This window comes from Leptodactylus fuscus, chromosome 4 (genome assembly GCF_031893055.1).
Source record: "Leptodactylus fuscus isolate aLepFus1 chromosome 4, aLepFus1.hap2, whole genome shotgun sequence".
Taxonomy (NCBI): domain Eukaryota; kingdom Metazoa; phylum Chordata; class Amphibia; order Anura; family Leptodactylidae; genus Leptodactylus; species Leptodactylus fuscus.
In genome coordinates, this window is record NC_134268.1 from 196,065,214 (window position 1) to 196,079,656 (window position 14,443).

Sequence of the window (14,443 nt, forward strand, 5' to 3'; positions counted from 1 at the left end):
CACTTGCCTCTGGCACTATACCTTTCATTGTGGACCATGCTCTCTCCCCTCCTGCCCTGTCGTTGAGGGTGTCTTGGGTTGGACCTATCTGTGTCTCCGGTGCCCCAAGGGGAGGAGAAGGGCCGATACGTGCTGGTCCAACGCCTCCAGCATAGTGTCTGCTCCTCTAAGTACCAGAACCTACCACTAAGACTCTGGGAACGGCATTTTATTATTGTTTATAATAAAATTTATATTTTATGTTATATGGTCCTTCTTGGATTCCCACTCTGTAATACAATTTGTGGATGCTGGATTTCATTAGATCATATGTAAAATAAATCAGATAAAGAAAAAAATAAAATTTGGAGTATACATAATAACAGTTTAGACCCAAGTATTAGCTGACACACCAGTAACCCTTCATGACCATTCAATTGAGAGTTCTACAAAACAATGTAGATTGTGATGTCATGAAAGAATGTCATAGTTTGAGTCCATTGGGTGAAAGACACAGAGAGAAGAAACTGTAGTGACAGAAAAGGCCACCATATACAACTAATGGATTTATAAAAAATTGCCCCACCGGTACCATGGAACACAAAATAAGCCATATGGCTGCTACTATTTATAATGAGCTGAGATTAGAGGACAAGCTGTGCGACGTTGTGATCAAAGCCAGCGATGTGGAGTTCAAGGCTCATAAGATCATCCTATGTGGCTGCAGTCTATACTTTAGGTCAGTGTTAATCATGTTCGGAAAGTCATTTAATGGAGTTGGTCACTTTAAAGGGGCTCTGTCATTGGGAAAAGTAAATTTTAACTAATCACATCCTTGCATAGCTTTTAGAAAGGATATTTCACACCTACCTTTTGTATGTAAATTGCCTCAGTGGTTTTTTGAATTAGACCATTTTTATTCATATGCTAATTAGCCTCTTGGTGCACCTCGGAAGTCTCATTGTGCACCCTCTGCCTATTTCCTATGAGTGTATACAGCACAGGCTGCTGCTGCTACTGGTGACTTCCTGTTTGCACACACAGATAGGGCTGGGAACTTCCTGTGCATGGAGAAGGCTAATTAGCATATGAATAAAAATGGGCTCATTCAAAAAACACTGAGGCAATTTACATACAAAAGGTAGGTGTGAAATAGCTTTTCTAAAGGCTATGTAATTATGTTCTTAGGCTCTAAGGTTCTAAAGGCTATGTAATTATGTTCTTAGTTAAAAATGACTTTTCCCAATGATAGAGCCCCTTTAAGTTGATTTTAACCTGTATGTAGGAGAAAGCAATATACATAACTTAATGTACTAATCTAAATATATAAAACTCAAATTCTGTAGTAGTCCGCTCTATACAAATCCACAGTTCTCATCTGATTTGGGCGAAATTTGGCACGCCCCCTCTACACCCACAGGAGCAGAACACTGCACCCGTTACAGCTCGCTAGCATCACCCCATCATGAGATTGGGGACCCCGAAGTTAGGCCCTATACATATAATGGGGAAATGTGAAGGTGAAAGTGTTGAGGGGAAAAAAACAGTTGTGACTGACAGAGACAGATTATAGCGATGGCGCTAAAGAGGCGCTGCTACATGGGCCGCACCACCACACACCACACACAAACACCATATAAACATCACACAGACATCACACATACACCAACCTACAAGCTCAACACCACACAAACACCAGAGCACTCTAGACACACACAACACAAACACCACCCCATAAATACCACAACACCACCTCATAAATAACACATGCCCACCACACACACACACACACATACACACAAACACATGCAAGGACCACACATGCACGCAGACACACTCAGATGGATGCACCCTAAGTACATGGGGGAACAGAGCACATGCGTATTCACACACAACGACCACATGCGTGGACACTTGCACTGCGCACGCACAAACACATGGATCACATGCGCACATACATATACACGGACCACACACGTGCATGCACACACGCATACATACACATGGATCACACTATTGCAGAGGAAGAGAACAGAGGACTCTGCTCCACTATTTTCTGTAGCTCACCCTCTTATGGGCAAAACCTCACAAGATTTGCTTTGCGACTATTCATGAGGTTCATTTGAAAATTTGTTTTGGACTGAACTTGAAGTAAGGGGGCTTCTTTAGAGTAAAATAGCCAACATGTAGGGAAGGTGTGTGTAAAGAAAAAAGCTAAAGCTTTCCGATCCTTTTCCTGGCTATTTGCCTCCTTCTTAAACCCTTGTTTACCACTGAGGCCTGTAATTGGACCTCAAAGTAACATGGGGGTCTTCATCATCACCATACTTTGATGCTACAGCGTACATGAGCATGATGAAGTCAGTGCTCCCCCAGGAGGCCGCTGAGGCCCAATCAAAGTTCTCAATGGTCATCTGGGGGCCAAAGAAGTTGGCGTATGGCCTGGGAAATGAAATCCAGAGGAAGATGCTCCCCTGTTTCTAAAATGAACAACAAAATGGCTGTAACTTTGCTGGTCTAGTGTAAGATGAACCTCAAAAATTTTAGGTTCAGTACAACTCGAAATTTTTGTAAACTTTATAACGAACCTGGCTCATTAAAAACTGGTTCATCCAACACTACTCATAAGTATGTTGTAATGTAAGTAATGTAGGACAGCAGTACTGTCACAACATATTGATGTGAGGAACGCTCTAGGGTTGCATAGAAAACTTACTTCAGTAGTCTCTGCTTGCTTGTGTTTCTTTCACTCTCTCTCCTCCATCCTCCCCTTACTTCTTCTTTTGAGACTTCTATATACAGCAGTAATTCGATACGTCAATGAGCTTGCTTCAGCAGAGATTTCAGAGTGAATATCAACATAGGAGGGAGGATATTTCTATATTTCAAAACATATTCATTGGATTTTTCATAAGAGTAAGAATAGGCTGTAGAATATGCCCTTATTCCCAATTTGTTTTTACCTGTAGATCATTGTTCACCAGTAGTTGGAATAACGAAGAAAAGGACGTGTATGACATTCCCGGGATCTCTCCCGACACAATGAAACTAATTCTCGAGTTTGCCTACACCGGGACTGTCCCAGTCAACTCTAATAATGTGGAAAATCTCTTCATTGCAGCAGATTATCTTAACATTCTCGGTCTTGTACCAATTTGTTCTGAATTCCTGAAAAACCAGCTGTGCCCAGAAAATAGTATTGGTATCTATAAATTCACAGAGTATTACCATAGTCCTGATCTCCGCAAGAAGGCTTATGAGTACATCTTGCTTAACTTTGAAAATATAGTGAAGACTTCAGAAGAGTTCCTTGACCTGTCAGCTGGGGAACTTAAAGAATTTATAGAGAAAGATGAACTTAACATTAAAGAGGAGGACGTTACATTTGAAGCTATTATAAGATGGATTAACCATAACCCAACAAGCCGAAAACAGTACATCTCACTTCTTCTGCCAGAGGTAATGATGGGTTCAGAGTTCACATAGGGCTAAGGGGGTTCTGGAATAATAATACCTATGGCATATCTCTAGGGTATGTTATCAGTACACAAGCATTGAGGGCCTGACCACTCAGATAAGGTATAGTTTGTGTCGTGGACCCTTTGGCTTTTTCCCTCTGTGACATCTACATGCATGTCCAAGGTCTTGTATTAGCACTAGACACAGGGCATGGACGAAATGGTTCTGTGTGTGTTCAAAGTCTAGTAGATACCTACTGTATATACAGTTAGGGCCAGAAATATTTGGACAGTGACACAATTTTCGCGAGTTGGGCTCTGCATGCCACCACATTGGTTTTGAAATGAAACCTCTACAACAGAATTCAAGTGCAGATTGTAACGTTTAATTTGAAGGGTTGAACAAAAATATCTGATAGAAAATGTAGGAATTGTACACATTTCTTTACAAACACTCCACATTTTAGGAGCTCAAAAGTAATTGGACAAATAAACATAACCCAAACAAAATATTTTTATTTTCAATATTTTGTTGCGAATCCTTTGGAGGCAATCACTGCCTTAAGTCTGGAACCCATGGACATCACCAAACGCTGGGTTTCCTCCTTCTTAATGCTTTGCCAGGCCTTTACAGCCGCAGCCTTCAGGTCTTGCTTGTTTGTGGGTCTTTCCGCCTTAAGTCTGGATTTGAGCAAGTGAAATGCATGCTCAATTGGGTTAAGATCTGGTGATTGACTTGGCCATTGCAGAATGTTCCACTTTTTTGCACTCATGAACTCCTGGGTAGCTTTGGCTACCATCTGTCCATCTGTACTATGAAGCGCCGTCCGATCAACTTGGCAGCATTTGGCTGAATCTGGGCTGAAAGTATATCCCGGTACACTTCAGAATTCATCCGGCTACTCTTGTCTGCTGTTATGTCATCAATAAACACAAGTGACCCAGTGCCATTGAAAGCCATGCATGCCCATGCCATCACGTTGCCTCCACCATGTTTTACAGAGGATGTGGTGTGCCTTGGATCATGTGCCGTTCCCTTTCTTCTCCAAACTTTTTTCTTCCCATCATTCTGGTACAGGTTGATCTTTGTCTCATCTGTCCATAGAATACTTTTCCAGAACTGAGCTGGCTTCTTGAGGTGTTTTTCAGCAAATTTAACTCTGGCCTGTCTATTTTTGGAATTGATGAATGGTTTGCATCTAGATGTGAACCCTTTGTATTTACTTTCATGGAGTCTTCTCTTTACTGTTGACTTAGAGACAGATACACCTACTTCACTGAGAGTGTTCTGGACTTCAGTTGATGTTGTGAACGGGTTCTTCTTGACCAAAGAAAGTATGCAGCGATCATCCACCACTGTTGTCATCCGTGGATGCCCAGGCCTTTTTGAGTTCCCAAACTCACCAGTCAATTCCTTTTTTCTTAGAATGTACCCGACTGTTGATTTTGCTACTCCAAGCATGTCTGCTATCTCTCTGATGCATTTTTTCTTTTTTTTCAGCCTCAGGATGTTCTGCTTCACCTCAATTGAGAGTTCCTTTGACCGCATGTTGTCTGGTCACAGCAACAGCTTCCAAATGCAAAACCACACACCTGGAATCAACCCCAGACCTTTTAACTACTTCATTGATTACAGGTTTACGAGGGAGACGCCTTCAGAGTTAATTGCAGCCCTTAGAGTCCATTGTCCAATTACTTTTGGTCCCTTTAAAAAGAGGAGGCTATGCATTACAGAGCTATGATTCCTAAACCCTTTCTCCGATTTGGATGTGGAAACTCTCATATTGCAGCTGGGAGTGTGCACTTTCAGCCCATATTATATATATAATTGTATTTCTGAACATGTTTTAGTAAACAGCTAAAATAACAAAACTTGTGTCACTGTCCAAATATTTCTGGCCCTAACTGTATAGAGAGCATACACATGCCTAGTTTAGAGTATCTCCAAATTGGAAGTCTTGTGAGATGGCATGCAATGGTTAGTACCTACCAAAAGTAGTCCAAGGATTACCAAGTCACAAGCGCTAGTGGTGAGCCAGGGTAGATGACATCACAGAGAGTGCTGGATGTCACCAGGAAAGCATCAGTATAAACTCTCCATCCCTCGCTTCTCTTGGGCATCCTTGCAGTGTCTATCACATCTTCAGGACCCTTTTCAAGCCTCTTCCAGCCTTGTGGGTGACATCACATGCCCCGCAGGACTGCTGAGCTCTGTGTTTAGGCCTCAGTGGTCACATGGGATTCCTCTATGTCATGACGCTGTAAAACAAGATTCAGGTTTCTTCATGTTTCTGCATCTCCCCTGGTCCAGAGACTCCAGAGAATAATGATAACACTTCTAGTTCAGGCAGAAATTAAACAGACAAATCTAGTAGATATTCGTGAAATGAACTGAAGAGACCCCAGAGTATAATAGTGGTTTGTGGGTGATGAACCTGAAAAGTTCTGGATTTAGGACAAGCCAAAAACTTTTGGAAAACTCTGTACAAATCCATTTTATGATGACCCGGTCTAGGAACAATGCGGTAGTAAAGGCAGAATGCAAAAATTGATACTGCATGGAAAGAATGATGAGCACAGTAGAAGGAAGCATTGGATCAAAGTGGAACTCAGGATAGAGCCATATCCAGCTTTTCCATTCTCCATAGTCATTATTAGTTGTATATTATCGTAGGTCTCAGTGGAAATGGACACGCTAGCAGCTACTATGCCTGCTATCCTCGTAGTTACACCCATGGAGCAATAGGAGGGGGTTTGGTCTAACAAAGTTTTCTTTAACAGCATATGGATTCCCCAGTACCCGATACATGTATGTTACCTAATACAGAAAGAGATGGCACTTGGATGTACTATGGGAGGAAGGCAAAGTTGGCAGACACAGTGTGATGCTCGGGACAATGGTTTCCTATAATGTCTTGGATCTGGACATTCATAAAGATGTTACTTTGACATGTAACACCTGTATGTAAACATTGCTGTAGCCAAAGTATGGTAACTGGCAATGGTCTTTATCAGTAGGGTTATCCTCCCATCAAATATTATGAGCTGAGGAATATGACAAAGTGGTCAAATATATATATATATATATATATATATATATATATATATATATATATATATCTATAGAGAGAGAGAGAGAGAGAGAGAGAGACAATGTAAATGTACAGTGTTTGACAAATTCTCAATTCTTCTTACTCTTTTGGTTAACGTATTATAATTTGCTTTACTATTTCTCTCTAGGTTCGCTTTGCCTTCATGCACCCTGACTACTTCAACATCAATGTCAAAGCAAATGTCTATATACGAGACAATGAGGAGTGCAAACCTATCATTATTAATGCTTGGAGAGCTATGTTTAATCTCGACTTGAACAGCCCCTCATATTGTGATTTTAAAAACCCAATGAGCAGACCCCGTCTTCCTAATGAAATCTTGTTTGCTGTCGGTGGCTGGAGTGGAGGTGGTCCTACAAATGCTATTGAGTGCTACGATGCCCGTGCCAACCAGTGGGTCCATCTTACGAATGAAGAATTTATTCCAAGAGCTTATCATGGAATGGCATATTTAAAGGGGCATGTGTATATCATGGGTGGGTTTGACAGTATGGAATATTTTAGCAATGTAACACGTTTTAACCCAATCAATAAAACGTGGCAAGAAGTGGCTCCCATGCACTCAAAAAGATGTTATGTCAGTGTCGCTATCTTGGATGGAAATATCTATGCACTGGGAGGCTTTGATGGTCATTTTCGTCTGAACACTGCCGAATTTTACGAGCCAGAAACCAACCAATGGAGTTTGATTGCCCCTATGAACGAGCAGAGGAGCGACGCCAGTGCCACCACTCTAAATGGCAAGGTAAGAAGATACTGATCTTTTTATATACTAATACTTTATTCTGCTTCATTTTTTTTAATCTGCTATATTTTTGTACATTTTTTCTATTTTCTGTACATGTTTACAGAGCTGCTATCTTGCCTCAGCTTTCACTCTTCTCTGTTACCATAACATGCTTTACAGAAGTCTCATGGCCATAGGCATCAATAGTCTGAATTTGACTCATTGAGGCCTTTGGTTAGATAATAGATGTGACCAGCTATTATCAGTAGTGGATGAAATACTGGGTGTTATGTAATGTGATGCTATGAAAACCCTACAGAATTGGCATGTGTAATTTTTTTTTGTAGAAAATTTAAAAAATTATAAAAATATCTAAATTACGTTTCACATAAAAAATATGAACTGTTTGCCAGTAGAATTTGTCAGGGTCTGGGGTTGCTAGGTGGGGTGGCATAGACACACAAGTCCAGTTTCTTTTAGTCCAGAACAAAGGTAGAGTTTATTTTCACTCAAAAAGGTAGTGCAGCAACAAAAGGAAACAATACAAAAATAAATACCTGCCCGGCTAGGCTCTAACTAAACATAGAATAGGTTACCTCACCTAGAATAACAGAAATCAAAAGCCAGTAGAATCATTCAGGACACAGCTCCAAAAATATGACCTCTCTTTCGGCTCTCCAGCCAAGCGCTGCCCAAAGTGTTGCTGCTGGAGCTGGCTTCTTAAGCTCCCTTGATGAACAGACTCTCTGCAGCTGAGTCGCTGCCAGAACATCCCCAAAGTGTGGACTGGAGGGGGGTGGAATGACAGGTCCCACTACTAACCAACCTGCCATTCCTAAAAATCCAGCCCAGTACTGAGCATTTACCAAAATGTTCAGCAGATGAAAGTTGTCTGCTGAGAACAAAAATTCCTTCAGGAGTTTTCTCATCTCACCCACCTGAGTAGTCTGGGTGAGATGTACACCCCCTCCATTGCCTGACCAGCCATCGGCTTACACATTATATAATTCAAGTACTATATATATAAAATTGATGTCCATTATTATTTTTTGTACAGATTTACATATGCGGAGGATTCAATGGGAGTGAGTGCTTGTCCACTGCTGAGACATACAGCCTTGAGACCAGGCAGTGGACCACAATCTCTTCAATGTGGAACCGACGAAGTGGAGTGGGTGTCATCGCCTATAGAGAAAGAGTATATGTGGTATGGAGAACTCATATTTAATACATGTTATTAGACATGAAGCAAAGACTGAGAAAATGGAAACTTACCAATCTACCAGTAAGCGTGCAGGCTGGAGCAGGGTGGTGGTGTACAAGTGGTTCTCTTTAAGAGTTAGTGCAATATAGGTCCTTATAGACTTGGAGTGTAGTGTCCCAAATTACCCTGTTATAAAGCAATCCATGGCTTCATTAAAAATAAAAAAAGCTTTTAATTAATCTCTGATGCTCCCGGCGCCTGCGCTGTTCCTCTGTGAAGCTGAAGATGTACCCAGGTTTTATTGCGCATGTGCCAGTTCAGCACGTACGCACTGAAGCCAAAGTGTGCTCCTCTTGCTTCATTGAAGATCTGTTCCGAATTGGGGAGTACAATCGATAGGTGAGTGTAAAGCTTTTATTTGTTTTTTTTAATGTGGCTGCAGACTCCTTTATAACAAAGTGATTTAGGACACTGAACCCTGGTCTATAAAAACCTGTGGGTGGTTCACGCTAAGTTCACATCTGCGCCATCTCCATTGGGGACTCTTCATGGGTGACTTTCCTCTCCGCTCCTTTCAGTATGAAAACAGCGAACACCTGGTGGACCCCATTACAGTCAATGGGGTTCACTTGGGTCCATGTGTAACTGTTGTTTTAGCAGTTGTTTGAGGCCTCCCAGTGGACACAAATGACAAAGAACCTGGTGCAGGTTACTATGAAGAAATATCTATCTAAACTATCTAAAGTACTCTTAATATTTCAATGATCCTTATATTATTTTTCAGGTCGGAGGCTTTGATGGAAATAATCGCCTGCAAAGTGCCGAGGCTTACAATCCAGAAGACAACACTTGGCATATGGTGCCAGATATGTACACAGCACGCAGCAACTTTGGAATCGAAGTAGTAGATGATCGCCTATTTGTTGTAGGAGGATTCAATGGATTTACCACCACATTCAATGTTGAATCTTATGATGAAGAAACAGCTGAGTGGTCTGAAGTCCATGACATGAATGTCTATCGTAGTGCCTTAAGTTGTTGTGTGATACCCGGTCTCCCCAACATTCGAGACTATGTAGCCTCCCAGGACAGTGATTCTAGAGATGAGATTGAAATGTCTTCCTCTACAAGTTCGCTACCAATATGAAATTCCATAGAATAAAGAAGCATCATGCACCAGAACAATAACAATAAAATATGTACAAACTGAACTCAAACCAGTGATACTAAGGTGGTACATTATATTACCCCAACTGGCTGGACGCTTACACTACTCACTGTATGGGTCAAATAATGCAATCTGAGGGACTACTTGACCCGACTCAAAGTCTCTGTGAATAAATTTGACCAATAAGAAATGTAGATTCATAAGATAATATAAGATGTAATTCGTCCCTAGGCTCCTTATATCTCATATTATGGTACTTCTCCAAGATACGAGGCTTTTGGAGTGGGGTTAAGACTATGATGAATGACCTTTTTATTTAACCAGTGGATCCTCTTATTTATTTACTCAATTTACAATTGAGGCAGATGGGCAAGATGGTCTCATGATTATACGTTAGAATCTTCTCTTAGATGACACCAAACCTAAGAACTTTTTATTTGGAATCAAATTATGATCCTTTTTCTCGATAATAACTTTTTAAGCTTTCGTTGGTGTTCTTTTGATTTTTTTCAGTTTTGTTTCAGGTTCTGGTGGTTTGATTTTACCAGGATTGGCATGAACCACAGCTTAAATTAGCTAAAAACATAGTGTAGAACAGTCTTAGGACAGTTGCAAACGACTGTGGCCAGCCATGAATTAAAGGCACAGGCACACACGGTTGTTCTCCATGTGCCGCCCATGTGTGGGCCATGCTTCCACGGCCCCTTTGATTAAAATTAATAGGAGCCATGGGAGCATGGGCTGCAAAATAAGACAGGCCCGGACTGTGGGCCTGCACACGTGACCATGTATTTCACGGTCATGTGTATGGGACCATAGAACTGAATGGGTCAGTGTGCTATCCAGGAAAAACAAGGATAGCAAACTGATCTTGGCCATGGTCATCTGTAAGGGACCTTAGGCTGAGCCATTTTATGCAGTAAAGCCCAGAGGGGCCAAAGCCTTGAGCAAAAGGTAGAAGAATCAGAGGTTCCTATATGTTTCCCATTCATTTTGTAGCCATTCCTGGGTTTGGCTCAAAAAACCGCAACAAATTCTGCAACAAAAAAACTGCATTTCTGTAACATGGTGCCTTAGCGTTAGGGTATGTTCACATGGCGGAATTTGCAAAAAACCTGACGGCAACTCATCGTGGTTTTTCCCGCATCTCTTTTCACGGAAAGTCTGAAAAGGTTTCCTCTGCAGACTTCCTGCTTGTAGTATAACTATAGGGAAACTGATGGCATGTCTGCAGCACATATCTTACTGCACTGTGGGGATGGAATTTGCTAGAATTCACTAAAATCTCATACACTATGCGGTGACTGTAAAACTCTGTGTTTTTTCCCACAGCATTTCCACCGCACGCAAATCCAGGCATTTACGCCACATGGGAACCCGGCCTATAAGAGTTAAGACATTTAAAATAAAAATAAAAAAAACTTATAAGTTTAGTACTCCTGGAATCACACTGACCTATAGAATACAGGTGACATGTCATTTTGTCTGCACAGTGAATGTTGTAAATGTAAAGCCTGTAAGAGACTAAATCCCCACGTAGCGGGCTACAACGAAAAGGACGGCAACCTATTGCTGTTTTCCTGGTAACGCTTTTCTCAGAAAGTTTGCATAGGTCTTCTCTGCGGACTTTCTGCTTTCATTACACCTATTGAGAAACCACCATAATTTCCATAGGTATAATTGACCGCAACTATTTTGGAAATCTCAGCGTATCTTCTGCACATATTTGTGAGGATGGGATTCGCTAGTCACTTAGCAGGGATTGTAAAACTATGCGTTTTTCATCACCTGGGCCCCGGGCAGAAAGTTGCACAAACACAATTTTGCTCCACTTCCACCCCATTCTGAATTTTTTTCCAGCTTCCCAGTACATCGTATGGAATATTAACCCCTTCCTGCCGATGGCATTTTTTGATTTTCGTTTGCGCATTGCAATACATTGCAAAAAATCGTCAGTTCTTTTGCAGGCTGTATAGAGCAGCCTGCAAAAGAAAATCAATGCAGACTGGCCGGGGAACCTTTACAAGGCTCCCGACTGTCATACCAATGAGACGTCGGTCCTGGTGAACACCGGCAAAATGGCGTCTTTGACCGAGGCGCCGGAGTGGTTAATGCCTCCGATTGGGGGCATCAGCGCTGTGTGTCTACTGTGTAAAACAGTAGACACCCGGCAGCTATGGCGGCCGCCCGTGAGCCATAGTTAAACACCCGGCGTCCGCCGTAGTATTATGTCGGGAAGGGGTTAAAATGGTACCATTACAATGTACAATTTATTCCACAAAGCCCTCCTAGGGCTCTGTGAGCAGAAAAATGATAACATTATGGGGTTTGGAAGGTGGAGAGTCAAAAATGAAGATCGAAAATTAAAAAATACCTGTGGCAGGAATGGGTTAAATCACCTAAAGAATATACATGGAAGCCTGATGATGTTCTCTTCTTCTTCTTCTTTTGACACTGTGCCATGTATAGTTTAAATACATTTTGGTCATTTGTTATAGAAGACATTGGCATTTATGTACCACTAGCTGGTACCCGCGACTTCGTCTGCGGTGGTTGTAGAGGTGTGTAAATACAGTTGCGGGCAAGGTTTTAGTAGTGTGTAAAAGGTCTGGGATATGAAATGTAAGTTCATATGTTGTTGTCGTTGTAAGTTACAGAATTCGTGAGACTTTTTAATGTAACTCTTTATTTCACCTGCTATACGTTGGTGGTAAAAACTGTACATAGTGTCTTTGGGACAGAGGTATTTTAAGTTAATATACTTCGATATACCACATTGTATGATTTGTTATTTTCTGCCAGTACATGTAAGTTTTGGGCACAGGAGACTCTTGAGCAAGCCACATAAAGTTGTCCATGTGAGGAGCCTGGTGTGGCCAAATGTATTCCTGCTGATTTGCAGGCTGCATCCAGCAGCTTGCAAAACAATAGGGTTGTTAAACAGCAGAGGGTGTGCTGAGTACTGCAATGCATTGCAATAGTAATGTATTACAATGCATTGCCTAATAGTGCCAGTGCTGTTGTAGGCTACGTAGCATAGCCTGCCGCCGACATAAGCCATCCAACAGCGGCGTATTAAGCCATGGTGCAGAGGGTTTCAAAGGGGAAGCAATGGCTGGTATTGCAATAGGAGGCGGCGTATATTGCGGGCGCGCGCCATACCAACCCCAGCGGTATGGGACCTGGTAGTACGGCGTATGTGGGCAAAGTGTGAAGTGAGGTGCAAGTTAATGTGAGGTGTTTTGCGGAGGAGAATTAGATGGCTAGGGCAGTGAGGGAGATGGGTGTTATTATTGTTATGGGGTGTAAGGTGTTGGTGGTGTGTGGAAACAGTAGAGCGGAGTGTAGAGGCCAGAAGTCCGGATAATGAAAGCATGCTAGGGGAACTTACCAGTGTCGGGTAGGTGGAGGGATCGTGCAGACGAAGCAGCAGGGAGGTGTGAGTGCCGTCGGGAGTGTTGCGGGCTGGAGCGAGGCTTTCGGGTGCTGCTGCCTAAGGTGGAGGCACCAAATGGTGGCGTGCTGGAAACACGTTGTGTATATGGCCGAGATGCGCATGTTCCTGGGAAGACAGTGTAGTGGCTGGGTGGGCGGTGCCGCGGATCCTCACAGCGGTGGGGGTCGGCAAAGATGGCTGTGCCGGACAGTGAAAGAGATAGCCTCCTGCTTTATGGGATTAGGTGAGGGTGAAAGTCCTAAAGTGTCTATAAAGGTGAGTGTGTGAGGTTAGGGGCTAGGCTATAGAGGGCAATATGAAGTTTTGGGGCTTGCTGTGGTCCAAAATGTGTGACATTGCATTGATTCTGCTGTGAGTTTGTGTTTTGTGAGGGTCCTGTGCGAAACAGATGTGCGTTTTCGGGACGAAAAGTAGCCTATTGCGCAATCGGGTGTATTAACTATGTTTGTGGAAAATTTGAGCCAAATCGGTGGAGCGGGTTTTGCGTGATTGAGGAACAAACAGCTGAACATCCAAACACACAAACTCACAAACCCACAAACTTTCACATTTATAATATTAATAGGATTATCTTTATTTGACCTTTTAAGAAGTATCTTAACATTATTTGTTCTATTTAGAATCGAAGTGTAACTTTCCTCACTTATCACTTCAAGGTCTCAGAGGAAAATCTTAGAATCCTGGAGTGTGACATTGTGTTTTTATTGCAGCTGTCTCTGCATACTTTCATAGGCTCTAATGCTGAATCGTGCTATTTAGCAGTCACTTCTTGAAATATATCAAATACGTGAGTTGCATGTCTTGTAGAAGTTGCCAATTAAAGGGATTCTACCATTAAAATGACATTTTTTGTAGATAACACAAAGGAATAGCCTTATGAAAGTTTCTTCTTCTCCTACCTTTACATGTCTTCTCCGCGCTGCCGTTCGGTAGAAATCCCGGTTTTTGTCTGTATGCAAATGAGTTCTCTCGCAGCACTGGGGGCGTCCCCAATGCTGCTAGAGAAATCTCCGGCACCACCTCCATTTTCTTCAGGAATGGCCTCTTCACGCGTCTTCTTCCGGAGGTGGGTTCAAACTTCTAGGCATCGGGCAGAGCCGACTGCGCATGCCCACAGGCCACAAGAAAATGGCAGCTTACTTACTGTGTATACACAGTATACAGACGTAAACTGGGATTTCTACCGAATGGCAGTGCGGAGAAGACATCTAAAGGTAGGAGAAGAATAGCCTTTCTTAAGGCTATTCCTGCATGTGATCTACAAAAAATGTGATTTTAATGGTAGAATCCGTTTAAAGGGATTTTTCAGGTCTTTAATATTGATGACCTGTCCTTAG

At 42.2% G+C, this 14,443-nt stretch overlaps 1 protein-coding gene across 1 annotated transcript; it reads left to right on the forward strand.

Annotated features, from left to right (window-relative positions):
* Window positions 1-572: 572 nt before the first annotated feature.
* On the forward strand, window positions 573-9,628 carry LOC142199922 (kelch-like protein 10). The gene is made up of 5 exons (XM_075269851.1): window positions 573-718; window positions 2,949-3,438; window positions 6,678-7,295; window positions 8,335-8,484; window positions 9,266-9,628. Exons 1-5 carry the CDS (start codon window positions 573-575, stop codon window positions 9,626-9,628), a joined length of 1,767 nt encoding a protein of 588 aa, XP_075125952.1.
* Window positions 9,629-14,443: the final 4,815 nt, after the last annotated feature.